The sequence below is a fragment of the Panthera uncia genome, chromosome X (assembly GCF_023721935.1).
Source record: "Panthera uncia isolate 11264 chromosome X, Puncia_PCG_1.0, whole genome shotgun sequence".
Classification (NCBI taxonomy): Eukaryota; Metazoa; Chordata; class Mammalia; order Carnivora; family Felidae; genus Panthera; species Panthera uncia.
This window is the reverse complement of record NC_064817.1, coordinates 81,655,248-81,670,975: the sequence shown is the minus strand read 5'-3', so window position 1 is coordinate 81,670,975 and position 15,728 is coordinate 81,655,248. Positions and strand designations below refer to the sequence as shown.

General features: G+C 37.0%; 1 protein-coding gene across 1 annotated transcript in view; it reads right to left on the bottom strand.

The window, feature by feature from the left end:
- The window catches only part of IL1RAPL2 (interleukin 1 receptor accessory protein like 2), a 551,542-nt gene that overhangs the window by 487,804 nt on the left and 48,010 nt on the right, over positions 1 to 15,728 (bottom strand). The window contains exon 3 of the mRNA XM_049644145.1: positions 6,681 to 6,834. Within this exon, the coding sequence (XP_049500102.1) occupies positions 6,681 to 6,834 (154 nt within the window). The remainder of the gene's footprint in view (positions 1 to 6,680; positions 6,835 to 15,728) is intronic.

Sequence of the window (15,728 nt, the reverse complement as noted above, 5' to 3'; positions counted from 1 at the left end):
AAATGACATTATAGTGGAATAATGGACATTATGATCAGTATTTTGACATTTTTAAATGTACATAATATATATTTTGTGAATGAAATTATATGGTTTGTGCTTGTTGGTGGTTAAAAGTTTATGTGAGAATCAGGAACACCTAGATTCATACCCGTGCTCTGCCAATTACAAAATATGTCACCTAAGCCATATCTCTTCGCCTAAGGTTTTTCCTCAATAAAATGGAAACAATAATAGTATCCACACTCATGTCATTGTTGTGAGAATTAAATGAGTAAATGAATGAAAAACACTAAGCACAACGTCTGCCACAAAGTGAGCTCTCAATAGACATTAGCTCTCTGTGTGTCCCTATTATGATTATTACATAGTTCTTGGCTTAAAATCACTTCTCCTGTTTATTCTCCATTCTGTTTATTCCTCCAACTCTCTACCATAGCTCTATGTTCCACTATTTTTCCTAAACCCACTTTCATCCCAATGCCTCAGCATTAACAGCAGAAGAATAAAGAAACAAAGAGCCAGCACCAAAAAAGCCTGATTTCAAACCTGATGTGAAATTCCTTCCTCTGTGTGTAAATAGCAGCCATTCTACACACCAGAGGAAGGTCATTATAATAAGCTATGCAGTCTAAATGACACCTACAACAATGCACTACAGTTACTTATAACTTGGCAAAGTGAAATTAAAAGTACTTACTGAAGCCATTCATTTGAACATCTTCACCAAAAACTGATCCCAATTTCCACTCTGCAATTTCGCCAAGCCTTGTGTGTCCAGATTGTGTTGCTACTATTGCTTAATTAGTAACCTACAAGCGAATCTTTGAAAATATCCATACAATAAACCTCTCTTTCTAGCCATGGCACTTAGACACAAATGGATTAAAAGATTATCCTAACATGTGAAGAGGCCCAAATCTGGAACTCTAAAGCTGTCTACAATTATCAGGAGGATGGGTATTATTTGCATATTCACCAAAGAACAGGTAATTTTTTTTCCTAAATAGCCTATGTGCATTTCTAAAAAGCCGAATAAAATCATGTAGTTGTGAATGATTTGCTAGGTTAATGGTGAGTTATCTTCCAAGTACAGTTAATTAGAGCTGGCTTTCTGCTTGTGTTCATTTTGGGGATCCCCAGTAATTTATGTCTGCCTTTGACCTTCTCAAGGCAGACATTCTCCTCTACTCCCAGCAGACCCTATTACATTATCTCTCCCACCCTCTCCCACTCCTCTTCTCCTTCTTCCATTATCACCCGTTCTATATTCTCACTATCATATAATCAACTTTCCGTTCTATTTTTAACACTTCAACTAGCCATCTTCACAAAATTCAATGTGAGAACAAAGGGAAAATATCTTTAAAATAACAAACAGCCACCTAAAATATGCTGTAGGGAATAAAACTGTTAGCTGTTGTCATCTTTGACAAATGACCTAAACGCACTAATGTAACATGTCTATTTGTTATTAAACCCCTTCCTACTGATCTACATCCTATGAAGGAATAAAAAGAAATGTCTACAACAACATCCCACAAGTCTGCAATAATTTATATATTAAAAGTGTTCCAGGAAAGTTGCATTTAAATCAAATCCTATTTTAATGCAGTAGGAAATCTGGCTATTTAAAGAAATCCTACGACAAATTCTTTTATATGGAAAAAATAATTTCATAAAACCAATGATTACTTTCCAATTCATCAGTTTTGAATAGCTGAATCTTTTTATAACTGATCTATTTAAAGCAAGTAGCACCTATACACTTAAAAAAAAAACACTTGCTTTGCTGACGAGATATTTCACAGATTTATAAATTTTAAAAGAACAGTCAGAAAATAACCTCTTAAATTTTTAATAACCTTTTAAATATCTCCACACTTGCAATATATAATTTTATAGAACCTCTATCTACATGATTTTGTAATTAGCCAATCCTATTGATTTTATATTGAAAGTCTTATTCCACGCCTGCATATTGCTAAACTAAAAACAAGTATGAGTGGGTTACTTTTAAAATAATCCCAACCTTGTATTTTGACTTGTTATGCTTTTTAATTTTTTTAAATTTACATCCAAATTAGTTAGCATACAGTGAAACAATGATTTCAGCAGTAGATTTTTTAGTGCCTCTTACCCCTTTAGTCTATCCCCCCTCTCCCACAACTCTTCCCATAAGGGAGGGGGAAAACAGAAGAGACTAATAAATATGGAGAACAAACTGAGGGTTACCAGCCTTATATTTTGAATTATGAGAGGGCAACCTGTTTAATTGCTTTGTAATAACAAACATACAAAGCACAGTATAACTTACATAAAACTTCAAATAAAAATAAATCTTCACAGAGCAATGTCTTGAACTTCCATACCAAGAGGCCATTTTGTTTCTATATCAGGCATAACACTTGAATTGTATGAATAAATACATAAACTTGATATCTTCGTATATGAATGATGACCACTGACCCAAGGATAATTTTGAATTATTTTTTTTCTCCAGCATGTGATAGTGCATTTTTTACTTAAATGGTAAATGAAAAAAATTACTATTTCAGTGGCTGAGACTGCTTTATCCCTGCACTCCCTTGACAGATTTCCCTTGATGACCAAGGACTTATATTTTTAATTTACATCCAAATTAGTTAGCATATAGTACAACAATGATTTCAGGAGTAGATTCCTTAATGCCCCTTACCTATTTAGCCCATCCACCCTCCCACAACCCCTCCAGTAACCCTGTTTGTTCTCCATGTTTAAGAGTCTCCTATGTTTTGTCCCCCTCCTTGTTTTTATATTATTTTTGCTACCCTTCCCTTATGTTCATCTGTTCTGTGTCTTAAAGTCCTCATATGATGTAAGTCACATGATATTTGAATTCCTTTAATTTCGCTTAGCATAATACCTTCTAGTTGCATCCACATAGTTGCAAATGGCAAGATTTCATTCTCTTTGATTGCCAAGGAATACTCCATTGTATATATATATATACCACATCTTCTCTATCCATTCATCCGTCAGTGGACATTTGGGCTCTTTCCATACTTTGGCTATTGTTGATAGCACTGCGATAAACACTGGGGTGCAGGTGAAGGACTTATATATTCATGACAGCTCTTAGGAACTTAGGTAAAACAATTTGGGGCCTATGAAAATGAGTTTGGTGTGTGTGTGTGTGTGTGTGTGTGAGAGAGAGAGAGAGAGAGAGAGCACTAACATGCTCACAAGAAAAGCAAACCTGTGACTGACTTCTTTAGCATTATTCTCTCAGCTAGTGTTTCTCAAAGCATAATCCTTGGAAGGCATGCAACAGAATTACCTGGACAACAAGGCAAGTTTCCAATTTTAGAGATGTTGTGAATTAGAATCTGGAGGAGAGAGATGAAACCAGTATTTAAGGAGCCTCATCTTCATCCTATCTGGGTTATTCCACATAATTTTGATGCACATTAAAGTTTGAAAACCTCTGGGAGGTAGAATTGAGGTGAAATTTTAAATCCATAGTTCAATTATACTAAAAGTTCAGGTCAAGTGAATAAATGCTTTGCAAAATACACAAAAGAAGAGCCTAGCTCTCCTTTTCCAGAATCAAAAAAAGAAACTAAAAAAGCAAATGTGTTGTCACCATAACCCATTAGATGGGAGCATAAAAGGTTTATCGTTAACTTTATTCTGGCCCAACTTAAAATCCAAGTTAAATGCTATAAGTCTGCAAATTTTAGTAAATAACTCCCAATGGAAGTGCTTTGCAAACCCCTGATAAGGAATGTGTGACTGGTCAAAGTGATGATGTTGCAAGGATCTGAGCATAGCCAGCTCACTTACTAATGATGTAAAACTGCCTGATTGACTCTTCTGCTTGGATGAGACAGGAAGTCTAGTTCACATTGAGGAAATCAGAAATCAACCAAAAGCATATCTTTGCTACCTGGAATTGGCCCAATATGGTAGTTATTTTGAAAGCTCCTAGAGGAAAGGATGTACATTTCTAATCAAAAGAATAATTCAAACCTCCACAGAAGTTACTCTACAAATTCAGACTAAGTAGAACTGTCATGTATTAGGATAGAGCATGAACTAAAACATACATGTTAGTTTCCTTTTTCTTAAGCTTTAATTTTTTTAATGTTTATTTATTATTTTTGAGGGAGGGACAGAGAGTGCGAGAAGGGGAGGAACAGAGAGAGAGGGAGACACAGAATCTGAAGAGGCTTCAGGCTCTGAGCTGTCAGCACAGAGCCGGACGCAGGGCTGGAACTCACAAGCCATGAGTTCATGACCTAAGCCGAAGTCGGATGCTCAACCAACTGAGCCACCCAGGCACCCCATATGTATGTTAGTTTCTTTTTTTCTGTTTATTTATTGTTAAATATGAAATTTATTATCAAATTGGTTTCCATATAACAACACCCAGTGCTCATCCCAACAGGTGCCCTCCTCAATGTCCATCACCCACTTTCCCCTCCCTCCCAACCCCCCATCAACCCTCAGTTTATTCTCAGTTTTTAAGAGTTTCTTATGGTTTGGTTCCCTCCCTAATAATGAAGCAACAGAAAGACAAATGAAGAAACTGATCCCATTCACAACTGCACCAAGAACCATAAAATACCTAGGAATAAACCTAACCAAAGATGTAAAAGATATGTATGCTGAAAACTATAGATAGCTTATGAAGGAAATTGAAGAAGATACAAAGAAATGGAAAAACATTCCATGCTCATGGATTAGAAGAATAAATATTGTTAAAATGTCAATATTAGTTTCTAATAAAATATTTTGTATTCCTTGTGTTAACATTCAGAATTTTGAAAAATACAAAACAAACTGCTGACTCCTAGGGATCAAAAACTTAATAACATATGAGTTACAGCAATAAACCTACTCGCCAAGTGTCACTACTTTGTAGACTGATTTTAACATTACCCCAAAAAGGTCAGTTAAATCATAAACAAAAATAATATAGAAGGAAATCTGTATTCCTAACATTAGTGAGAGTATAATCAACCAACTAGTTGATGTCAACATTAGATAGTTCAACAGGTAATGCCCAAGTGCATCAGTCACAAGTGCTTTTTAATAGCCAAACAACAGTGTTTTATTGATAAAAGGTTACTTTCAATTGATACAAAATTGCTGTGTAAAATAAGTTTTCAAAATACATTTCTTTTTTAAAATTTTTAAATATTTATTTATTTTTGAGAGGAAGCGAGAGAGACAGAGACAGAGTGTGAGTGGGGGAAGGGCAGAGAGAGAAGGAGATACAGAAGTCAAAGCAGGCTCCAGGCTCTGAGCTGTCAGCACAGAGCCTGATGTGGGGTTGAAACCCACAAACCATGAGATCATGACCTTAGCCAAAGTCAGATGCTTAACTGACTGACTAACCCAGGTGCCCCTCAAAATACATTTCTACAGGTAAAGATTATCTCTTAGTAAAAGCAATGATCTATAAATAAAAGCATTTATTTAGATTTGGGCAGCACAACAAAGGGGGATTTTGAAGTGAGACAGGGTAGGACCACTTACCTCCCTACATGATGACTTTTCACTGTAGCATAATGGTTAGTAGTCACAACCTGTAGGTTTAGGCACATTGTACAGAGTTTTTACCAAGAGAAAGAGTTCAGTGACTTTCATTCTCCATTTATGGCCAATTATGTGGATTATTTTGGCATTAACTATAGTAGTAAAAGCTGTTTAAAAGGTAGAGCTGGGGACACATGTGCAAGTGGTCAGTGGAAGCCCTGTGTATGCATCAGTCATAAGTGAATTAATGTAATCAATGTTACAATTGTCCGGATTATGTCAAATTTTACTATGGTTGAGATTTTATCCTCAATACAAATGTGTGTGTGAACACTTAAACACACACACAAACACACACACACACCACATAAATCTAAAACGTATATAAAAAGAGGAAAATTAGGCAAGGTTTGTTCACGAAAAATAGCAGGTAGACTTCTGTAATGAAGTTTCTTAAGGTCCATCACAAACATCATGAGGGATAACTTTTATGGTATTAAGTTCTGTCATGTGTTTCTAAAAATTACTTTCTAACATTCTCCACCACATAAGAATATCCTGAGTTTCTCTCTTTTAGTATGAGTAGAATTACTAGCTTATACTTTACTTGTACTTCAGATTTAAAATACACACACACACACACACACACACACACACACTATTTGTTTGGAGTTGCTCCATTTAAGAATAAGTAGAACCATACAACAACATCAGTCATTTATGAGTAATTTTGTATATGATATTTTGGATGCAGTCCAAGAAGACGTCATTCCAAAAGGCCAACATAATATCATTCTGAGGCAGGCATTACCTACAAGGAGATTCCAAATATGGGTTAAGTCAACATTCTAAAGTGGTTCCACTATATTTTTCTGAGATGCTTAGTAACAGCTAATGATATCTTGAAGAGCTAATAACCTTTCATAAAGGCAGATAACAGATATGCAGCAACTGGGCCCATGTTCCCTAAATCAATTGTCCAGATTCCATGTATTCTTTCCCAGTACAATTTACTAATAGAGAGCTTTCCAACTGTTTGATTTGCATCCAGTTGTAAATTTGCCTCAAGTTCACTCTTTGTTTTGGAAACTCTTTCTTCCCATACCAAATTATACTTAAAAGTTCATTTGCTACAGTTTGGTAGAAGCAATTCTTACCTGTAACTTTCAATTCAGTTGTTCGTCTCACAAGTTTTCCTTCATACTTAAGTTCACAAGTGTAATTTCCTCCATCTTCTTCTTGAACTTCTTGGATTAGAAGAGCATTTCCTTTCTGTATTATTATGCTTCTCCACATTTTTGGCTTGCATTCCTGCAGAGAAAATATTTGCAAGTAAGCAAAAAATTAAAATTCTCATCAAGTCCCAGTACTGGCAAGTTAGTACTTTGACTTGTTTCTGCTCTTCTCCTTAGTTTTCAAAATATATAACTAGAGTTAAGTCAATGACCAGAAAAAAAATATGAATGTCTCTTAATGTGTCCAGTTTAAATGTCACAACTATCAGCCTAAGAGCTACTTTGAAGGCCTGATCCCAAGTGTAGAAATTCTTTAGAGATATTCTGCCAAAATAGAAAAACATACAAGCTTCCCCAATACAAAAGACGTATAGCGGAACCTTAAAAGTAGGTAAATATCACTATAAAGCCCTGGTATTTTTTTTTCCTATTTGACAGAGACATTTCCTAAGTGTCCAAAGAGAATAGTGTTCATTTAGCAACATAGTATAATACAAGGGAGTCTTAGGCATTGTTAAACATTCATAACAGGCTTTTATACTGGTAATGTAGTCTAAAATGGTTTTATTAATTACTTCTTATAGTTAAAAACAAATGCTAATATTCCAGAGTCTCTCTCCCCATAGTCAAGAGATCCATTAGGTGGATGGGATAGGGGAAGGGTTCAAGAAAATTAGCAGTACTCTAGAAATACAGCTAGGTAAAATTAGCATACATTTTGTCCTAGTAATGGAGAAATTTTCCACTTACTTTCTCAATTCAGTGCTATATGACCAGAGAATAAGATTTGGGTTTGGAAGACAATTTTTCTATACTCCTAATGAGAATGTGAACGAGTCTTGCTACTGGGATTGGACTTCTCTAGAAAGAAGTGTTTAAAACTTTTCCAGAGAGTGACAAAAACATAACATGAACCGAGTAGGTAAGAATATTCAGCCAAGTGGCTTTGCCTTTTGGGAAATTTCTCAGACTACTTTGTAGATATTTTTCCAGTTTGTCTACTACCTATCTCAAATGTTCAACGAAAGTAGTGGCCAAAAGCTGCACAAACATCAAAAGGTCTAAGGGATAGCCGTGATTATTCAGCTATGCTAAGTAACCAAGGCAAAAATATTTTATCATCTAATTTCTGAATCTGTCAGCTACGGCAATGAAGAAATGATTGTGAGGCAAATTATGTAAATAATTGTTAAAAGAACTTTCCACTTTTCCCACCATGGTATATACAACATCTCTTCTACCCTGCCTCCACCTCACTCCCATTCCTGCCCTCCATACATACATCATAAACATTCACGTGAAGGTAGAATCAGTGCAGACTCTCAATCTCCAGCTCTGCATGGATGCACGTGTATGTGTGTGTGTGTGTGTGTGTGTGTGTGTGTGTGTAAAATGCTTTGAGAGAAGGAGCACACATTTATTAGTTTCTTACTGTAACAATTTTTTTATGATAGCAGGAATTTTGACAATAAAACACAAAAACTGGCACTTAAGTTCACAGGTATAATATTTAAGAGATATGCTTGCTTTATGTCCAATACAACTACCCACACACATTGTCAGAGAGTAAATAAAAGTAATACTATCTAGGGCATCTAGATATAAGGCTGTTTCACTCCCTAGGGTCTTTCCAAAGAACAGTTAAAGGTCTGTCTGAAATTATATTACACACCATGTCTGGTGAGGTTTATCACCTATATGAGATTTGCTTCTGAGTTAAACCTGGGGATATAAGGTTTCTGGGAAAATGAAGAAGATAGTCTGAACAGAAAGAAAAAAAATAGTCCAGCTGCCACTATCGTCATACAATAATAATCCACAATTATTTTCGCATTGTTTCGAACTCTGATAGCCTCAGATTTCTAAAGAATCATTCTGAAGGTTATTAAACAAAAATATGGTCCCTTTGGGCATTTTGAGAGGAAAGGAAAATGAAAACTGAGCTGCTTCACTTTCACATAGCAGTGGTGGGGGTGGACAAATGAGTCCACACACTTGTATTCAAAGACAAATGACGTTTTCTAATGTCATTTTTAGGGAAAGTCCATATGCAATTGGCTCTAACCATTTTCAATTTCTGTGCACACTGCTTTGATTTTTCCCCCAGGAAGTACAATGTAAAGAGTGTATAGAAGTTAGAAAATAAGCCCAATGAAGAACAGCCTGAAATCTCTACACGTTCTTTGGGCTAGATCGAGATAGCCCCAAGTGCTTTCCAAGTTACCATCTAGCCTTATAAAATATTACTTGTACCCAATATATCTTTTTGAGTTTTTCTTTTAAACTGTGGCATAGGAAAATATTATCATCAGGTAATCTCCACCCTTCTGGAACCAATGTAGTATAGATGAAAAGGCAAACTGCTGTCAGAGCAAAACAGCTCTAGGTCAACATCTGGGTACCACCCAAGTTCTGTGGTCTTGGGCAAATTTGTTTAACTTCTTCAGGTATCAGTTTCTTACTCTGCATATGAGGATAATATAATACCATGTGAGAAGCCAGAGCCCAGAAGCTTGCAGAGTTTATTCATTATACTCTTGCTGGGCAGCACTATATGATGGTAATTCAGCACAGAGAATACATTCCATCCCTAAACTTTCACAATCCTGGATTATGTCTCCTCCAAACCTCCAGGTCTCCTTGGTGAAAACTGGTGCTAACTTACTAATCAGATGAAAGCAAATCCTCAACAATTGGTTAACTATCTCCAGGAACACAATACTTTAACCCACTGAAAATGTATAGCTCCTAAGAGGCCACTCCAACATTAATCCCAGAAGGTGGGTACAGAAACTATATTTTGTTCAGAAGAGGCTTATAGAAGACCATTGCCCCCACAAACCCATCCTTTATGAAGTTACCTCATTGGCTATCCTGCAGATATCTGGGTACCTACATCAAACGTCATAAGTCTTTTATGCTTTTTACTCCATTAGTTGCAGTATTTCTCCCTCAAACTGCTGGCTGCTAGGCTTACTACTGTCATTGTTTCTCTCCTGTGCCCAATCTTCCCATGACCTCTTTCCTAGTGAACAGGTACCATTGCCATACCTCATTGTTCCATACCTGCTTAATTTTGACAGTCTCCTAAGCAAAGAAATTTGAAGCATTTAAGTCAAGTCTCAAGATGGTTGTTTACCTGAGGCAAGGAAAAACCACCAAAGCCTCAAATATGAGCAGACCTCTAATACTGTTCTCAGTGTGTAATTCCTCTATTAGTTAATGCCCCTGAGACTGTTAAAATAAACTTCATCGAGTCAAAGGTTTTGCTGAGGGCTAGACTTACTAGAAGTACCCAAGTTCAACAAATAGCTCCAGTTTTTGGCCTGGCTGATCCCTCATAGAGCAGTCTGTTGTAGGACCTCCTTGTTCAGTCAAAATAATGTCAGCCCTTACATCCCAGCTTCCTTCCCTCCCTCCCACCCTTCCTGAGTGGCAGATGCCACTTGCCAGCATCTTCTAGGTTGGGAGCCCAGGATGTTCACCAGAAACATCTGTTGACCAAGCTTCTTGAAGTAACTTGTTGCCAGCCACATCTGGGTCTTAGAATTTCCACCCTGTGTTGGTTGGCCATCTGGATGTCTTCTTTGAAAAAGTGTCTATTCATGTCTTTTGCCCATTTCTTCACTGGATTATTTGTTTTTTGGGTGTTGAGTTTGATAAGTTCTTTATAGATTTTGGATACTAACCCTTTATCTGATATGTCGTTTGCAAATATCTTCTCCCATTCCATCGGTTGTCTTTTAGTTTTGCTGATTGTTTCCTTTGCTGTACAGAAGCATTTTATTTTGATGAGGTCCCAATAGTTCATTTTTGCTTTTGTTTCCCTTGCCTCTGGAGACGTGTTGAGTAAGAAGTTGCTGTGGTCAAGATCAAAGAGGGTTTTGCCTGCTTTGTCCTCAAGGATTTTGATGGCTTCCTTTCTCACATTTAGGTCTTTAATCCATTTTGGGTTTATTATTGTGTATGGTGTAAGAAAGTGGTCCAGGTTCATTCTTCTGCATGTCACTGTCCAGTTTTCCCAGCACCACTTGCTGAAGGGACTGTCTTTATTCCACTGGGTATTCTTTCCTGCTTTGTCAAAGATTAGTTGGCCATACGTTTGTGGGTCCATTTCTGGGTTTTCTATTCTATTCCATTGATCTGAGCATCTGTTTTTGTGCCAGTATCATACTGTCTTGATGATTATAGCTTTGTAGTACAGCTTGAAGTCTGGGATTGTGATGCCTCCTGATTTGGTTTTCTTTTTCAAGATTGCTTTGGCTATTTGGGGTCTTTTCTGGTTCCATACAAATTTTAGTTATTTGTTCTCATCACTCATCATCAGGGAAATTCAAGTCAAAACCACAATGAGATACCACCACACACCTGTCAGAATTGCTAACTTTAACAACTCAGGTAACAACAGATGTTGGGAGGATGTGGAGAAAGAGGATTTCTTTTGTACTGCTGGTGAGAATGCAAACTGGTGCAGCCACTCTGGAAAAAGGTATGGAGGTTTCTCAAAAAATTAAAAATACAAGTACCCTACGACCCAGCAATTGCACTACTAGGTATTTATCCAAGGGATACAGGTATGCTGTTTTGAAGGGGCACATGCACCCCAATGTTTATAGCAGCACTATCAACAACAGCCAAAGTATGGAAAGAGCCGAAATGTCCATTAATGGATGAATGGAAAGAAGATGTGGTGTATATATATATATATATATATATATATATATATAATGGAGTATTACTCAGCAATCAAAACCAATGAAATCTTGCCATTTGCAACTACGTGGATGGAACTACAGGGTAATAGGCTAAGCAAAATTAGTCAGAGAAAGATAAATATCGTATGATTTCACTCATATGAGGGCTTTAAGACACAGAACAAATGAACACAAGGGATGGGAAGCAAAAAGAATATAAAAGCAGGGAGGGGAACAAAACATAAGACTTTTTTTTTAATGTTTATTTATTTTTGAGAGAGAGACAGAGCATGAGTGGAGGAGGGTAGAGAGAGAGAGGTAGACACAGAATCCAAAGCAGGCTCCAGGCTCCGAGCTGTCAGCAAGAGCCAGACGCGGGGCTCAAACTCATGGGCGGTGAGATCATGACCTGAGCTGAAGTCAGACGCTCAACCGACTGAGCCACCCAGGTGCCCCAGATAAGACTCTTAAATATGGAGAACAAACAGAGGGTTACTAGATGGGTTGTGGGAGGGGGATGGGCTAAATGGGTAAGGGGCATTAAGGAATTTACTCCTGAAATCATTGTTTCACTATATGCTAATTAAATTGGATGTAAATTAAAAAAATAAAATTAAAAAAAAATTCCACACTGAAATATTCACCAATATATTCACAGTACATTTATGAGATATCATCATCATACCCACAGGTATTTTTGAATCAGTTTGATTTGTTGGCCATGGACATTTCAATTATATTCAGAGCACAGAACTCATTTCTCATGGCAAGAACACTAGGAAGATTAATTTAAATATTTATTCTGATTCTAAAGTTCAGACACAAAGTAGTTGTGCAACCACAGACTAATCATATAACCTCTGTCCTCAAGGGCACCTAATAGTCATCCCCTCAGACCCAATTTCTCCCCTTTCCCCTGGAGACTGGACTATTTCATACAGCATCTAGTCAGCTGCCTAAAAATCTATAGGGAATGTGATCTTTCTTCAAATTAAAGATGGAAGACATAGGAGCACAATTGTGAATTAGGTATCAACTTTGCCCTTTCAGTCCTACCTCTATTCCAAATTCATAGGATAACAAACTTCAGAAAGTCTTTCCCCTTCCTAGCTCTATTTCTCCAACTTTCTCTCTTCATATTCTTAATGTAGAAGGCAGTACCCCACAGTGATTAGAGTATAAGGTCTAGACTCAAATACTTGGTTTGGAATCCCAAGTTGTATTATCTTGAGCATGTTACTTAATTGATCTTAGCCTTAATTTTTTCACCTATTAAAAAAGTGGTGATAGGGGGTGCCTAGTCATTTAAGCATCCAACTCTTGATTTCAGCTCAGGTCATAATCTCATGGTTTGTGAGTTCAAGCCCCTCATAGGGCTCTGCGCTTATAGCACAGAGCCTGCTTGGGATTCCCTCTCTGCCCCTCTCCTGTTCACTCTTTTTTTTTTCTCTCTCTCAAAATAAATAAATAAACTTTTAAAAAGTGGTGATAATAATATTTACCAATATGGGTGATTATGAAGAATAAATGAGGTGATGCATATAAATGCTCTGTATTATAGAGCATAACATGATAAAAAACTATAAACATTAACTATTATTCTATTATTACTACCCTCATAACTCTGCCTTCAGATTACATACACTCCTATTATGACATGTTAATGACTGTCAGGAGTTAATGTGATTCACATTTCTATGGAGATCTGGACACAATTCAAAAGACAATTCAAAGTTATAATTCCGATTCAGGGGTTGACTTCCAGTTTCTGATTCAACATGCAAAGGCTTGGAAAGTTTGACTACCATCCACACAACAAGAAAAAAAGCTGAACAAACTGGAAGTCAACTACCCTTCTTATATCCATCAGACAATTGAGGTGACAGTGAAAATCACTGTCCTAGAAACTGGAGAGACAGGTGAGTACAAAGAATCACAGCTTACTGGGAACTGAAGCAGACACAGGAGCCAGAAACTAGTAGGAACAGTTAAAGGGTAATTGACTAGTTTCTGAAGACTGTGAACTGGCTTGATACAAAAAAAAACCCTTGGTGGCCCAGTCTTGTGGGCCACTTTTAAAAGGTTTGCCTCCAGGAACCCCACCAGGTTATTAGCATGGAAACCAGAGAAAAAAATCCCCTTATGCTTTTGATATAGGAAGGAAAAGGTAACCATTTTGAAATATACCCAAAGAGCTCTGTTCTCCTTGACCCTGGCCTGCCCTCAAAGAATATGGGAAAAGGGAAATACCCAGTGTCAGCCCCCTTTAGCTTTTGAAGGAAAATAGCTAGCTCCAGCTCCCTCTATCATTCCTGTCTCATCTAATGGAGAGAAGCTGAGAAGCACTTGTGATGGCCACAGCCCAGGGCGAGAGTTCACTAAAACATGGAAATCTAACCATAAGATTACAGAATGTTTTCCCTTACCCTACACCTTACTATCATATCAACAGGGTTCCTGTATAACATTAAGGATATTACAGCTAAAATAACTGCACAATTCAGTCCTTACTTAAGATGAAGTCTCTAGGAAAACCCAAAGATAATAGGGGAATGAAAAACAAGGACACCAGAGGGAATTTTAGCCTCTAGTACCTACAACTAGAGCAAGGAGTCAATACAGCCTAACTCTTAGCTAGATAAATGTAAAAACCTCATATTAAAGGCCTGTTAATTCAGTTCCTTTTACCAAGTACATAATGCTTGGCTTTCAACAGAAATTTACATGGTGTACTAAAAGACAAAAACAGCAACAACAACGACAATGACAACAAAAATGGCACGATTTGAAAAGAAAGAACAAGCATTAGAACCAGACTGAGGTAGTGTCCGACTTCGGCTCAGGTCATGATCTCACAGCTCGTGAGTTCAAGCCCCGCGTCGGGCTCTGTGCTGACAGCTCAGAGCCTGGAGCCTGTTTCAGATTCTGTGTCTCCCTCTCTCTCTGCCCCTAACCCACTCGCATTCTGTCTCTGTCAAAAATAAATAAACATTAAAAAAAAAAAAAGAACCAGACTGAGGTATAGCAGAAAATTTGGAATTACCTGTCTGAGAATTTAAAATAAGTATGATTAATATGTTAATGGTCCTAATGGTAATAGTGGACAACATGTAAGAACAGAAGAGAGATGTAAACTCTTTAAAAATAATAAAAAGAGAAATACTAGAAACAAAAACACTATAACAGACATAAAGAATGCCTTTGATAGGCTTTTTTATAGTGTTTTTTTACTATAATTTATTGTCAAGTTGGGTAACATACAGTGTATATGGTGTGCTCTTGGTTTTAGGGGTAGATTCTCATGGTTCATCACTTACATACAGCACCCAGTTCTCATCCCAACAAGTGCCCTCCTCAATGCCCATCACCCATTTCCCCCCTCCCTCCCCATCAACCCTAAGTTTGTTCTCTGTACTTAAGAGTCTCATATGGTTTGCCTCCCTCCCTCTCTGATTGTAACTATGTCTTTTCCCCTTCCCTTACCCCATATTCTATTAAGTTTTTCAAGATCCAGATATGAGTGAAAACATATTATATCTGTCTTTCTCTGACTGAATTATTTCACTTAACAAAATACCCTTCAGTTCCATCCAAGTTGCTACAAATGACAGGATTTCATTTTTTTCTCATTGCGAAGTAGTGTTCTACTGTGTATACAAACCACATCTTCTTTATCCATTCATCACTTGATGGATGTTTAGGCTCTTTCCATAATTTGACTATTGTTGAAATCGCTGCTATAAATATTGGGGTACATGTGCCGCTATGAATCAGCACTGCTGTATCCTTTGGATAAATTCCTAGTATTGCTATTTCTGGGTCATAGGAAAGTACTATTTTTAGTTTTTAGTTTTTTTTTTTTTTCAGGAAACTCCACACTGTTTTCCAAAGCAGCTGCACCAGTTTGCATTCCCACCAACATTGCAAGAGGGTTCCCATTTCTTCATATCCTTGCCAGCATCTATTGTCTCCTGAGTTGTTAATTTTAGCTACTCTGGTATGAGGTGGTATCTCAGTGTGGTTTTCATTTATATTTCCCTGCTGATGAGTGATATTGAGCATCTTGTCATGTCTGTTGGCCATCTGGATGTCTTCTTTGGAAAAGTGTCTACTAGAGATAAAAACACTATAACAGACATAAAGAATGCATTTGGTAGGCATTTTAATAAACTGGGCATGGTGAAAGGAAAAAAAAATCAGTGAGTTTGAAGGTATGTCAATAATAACTTCCCAAACTGATGAGCAAAACGAAAGAAGAATTAAAAAAAAAAAAAAA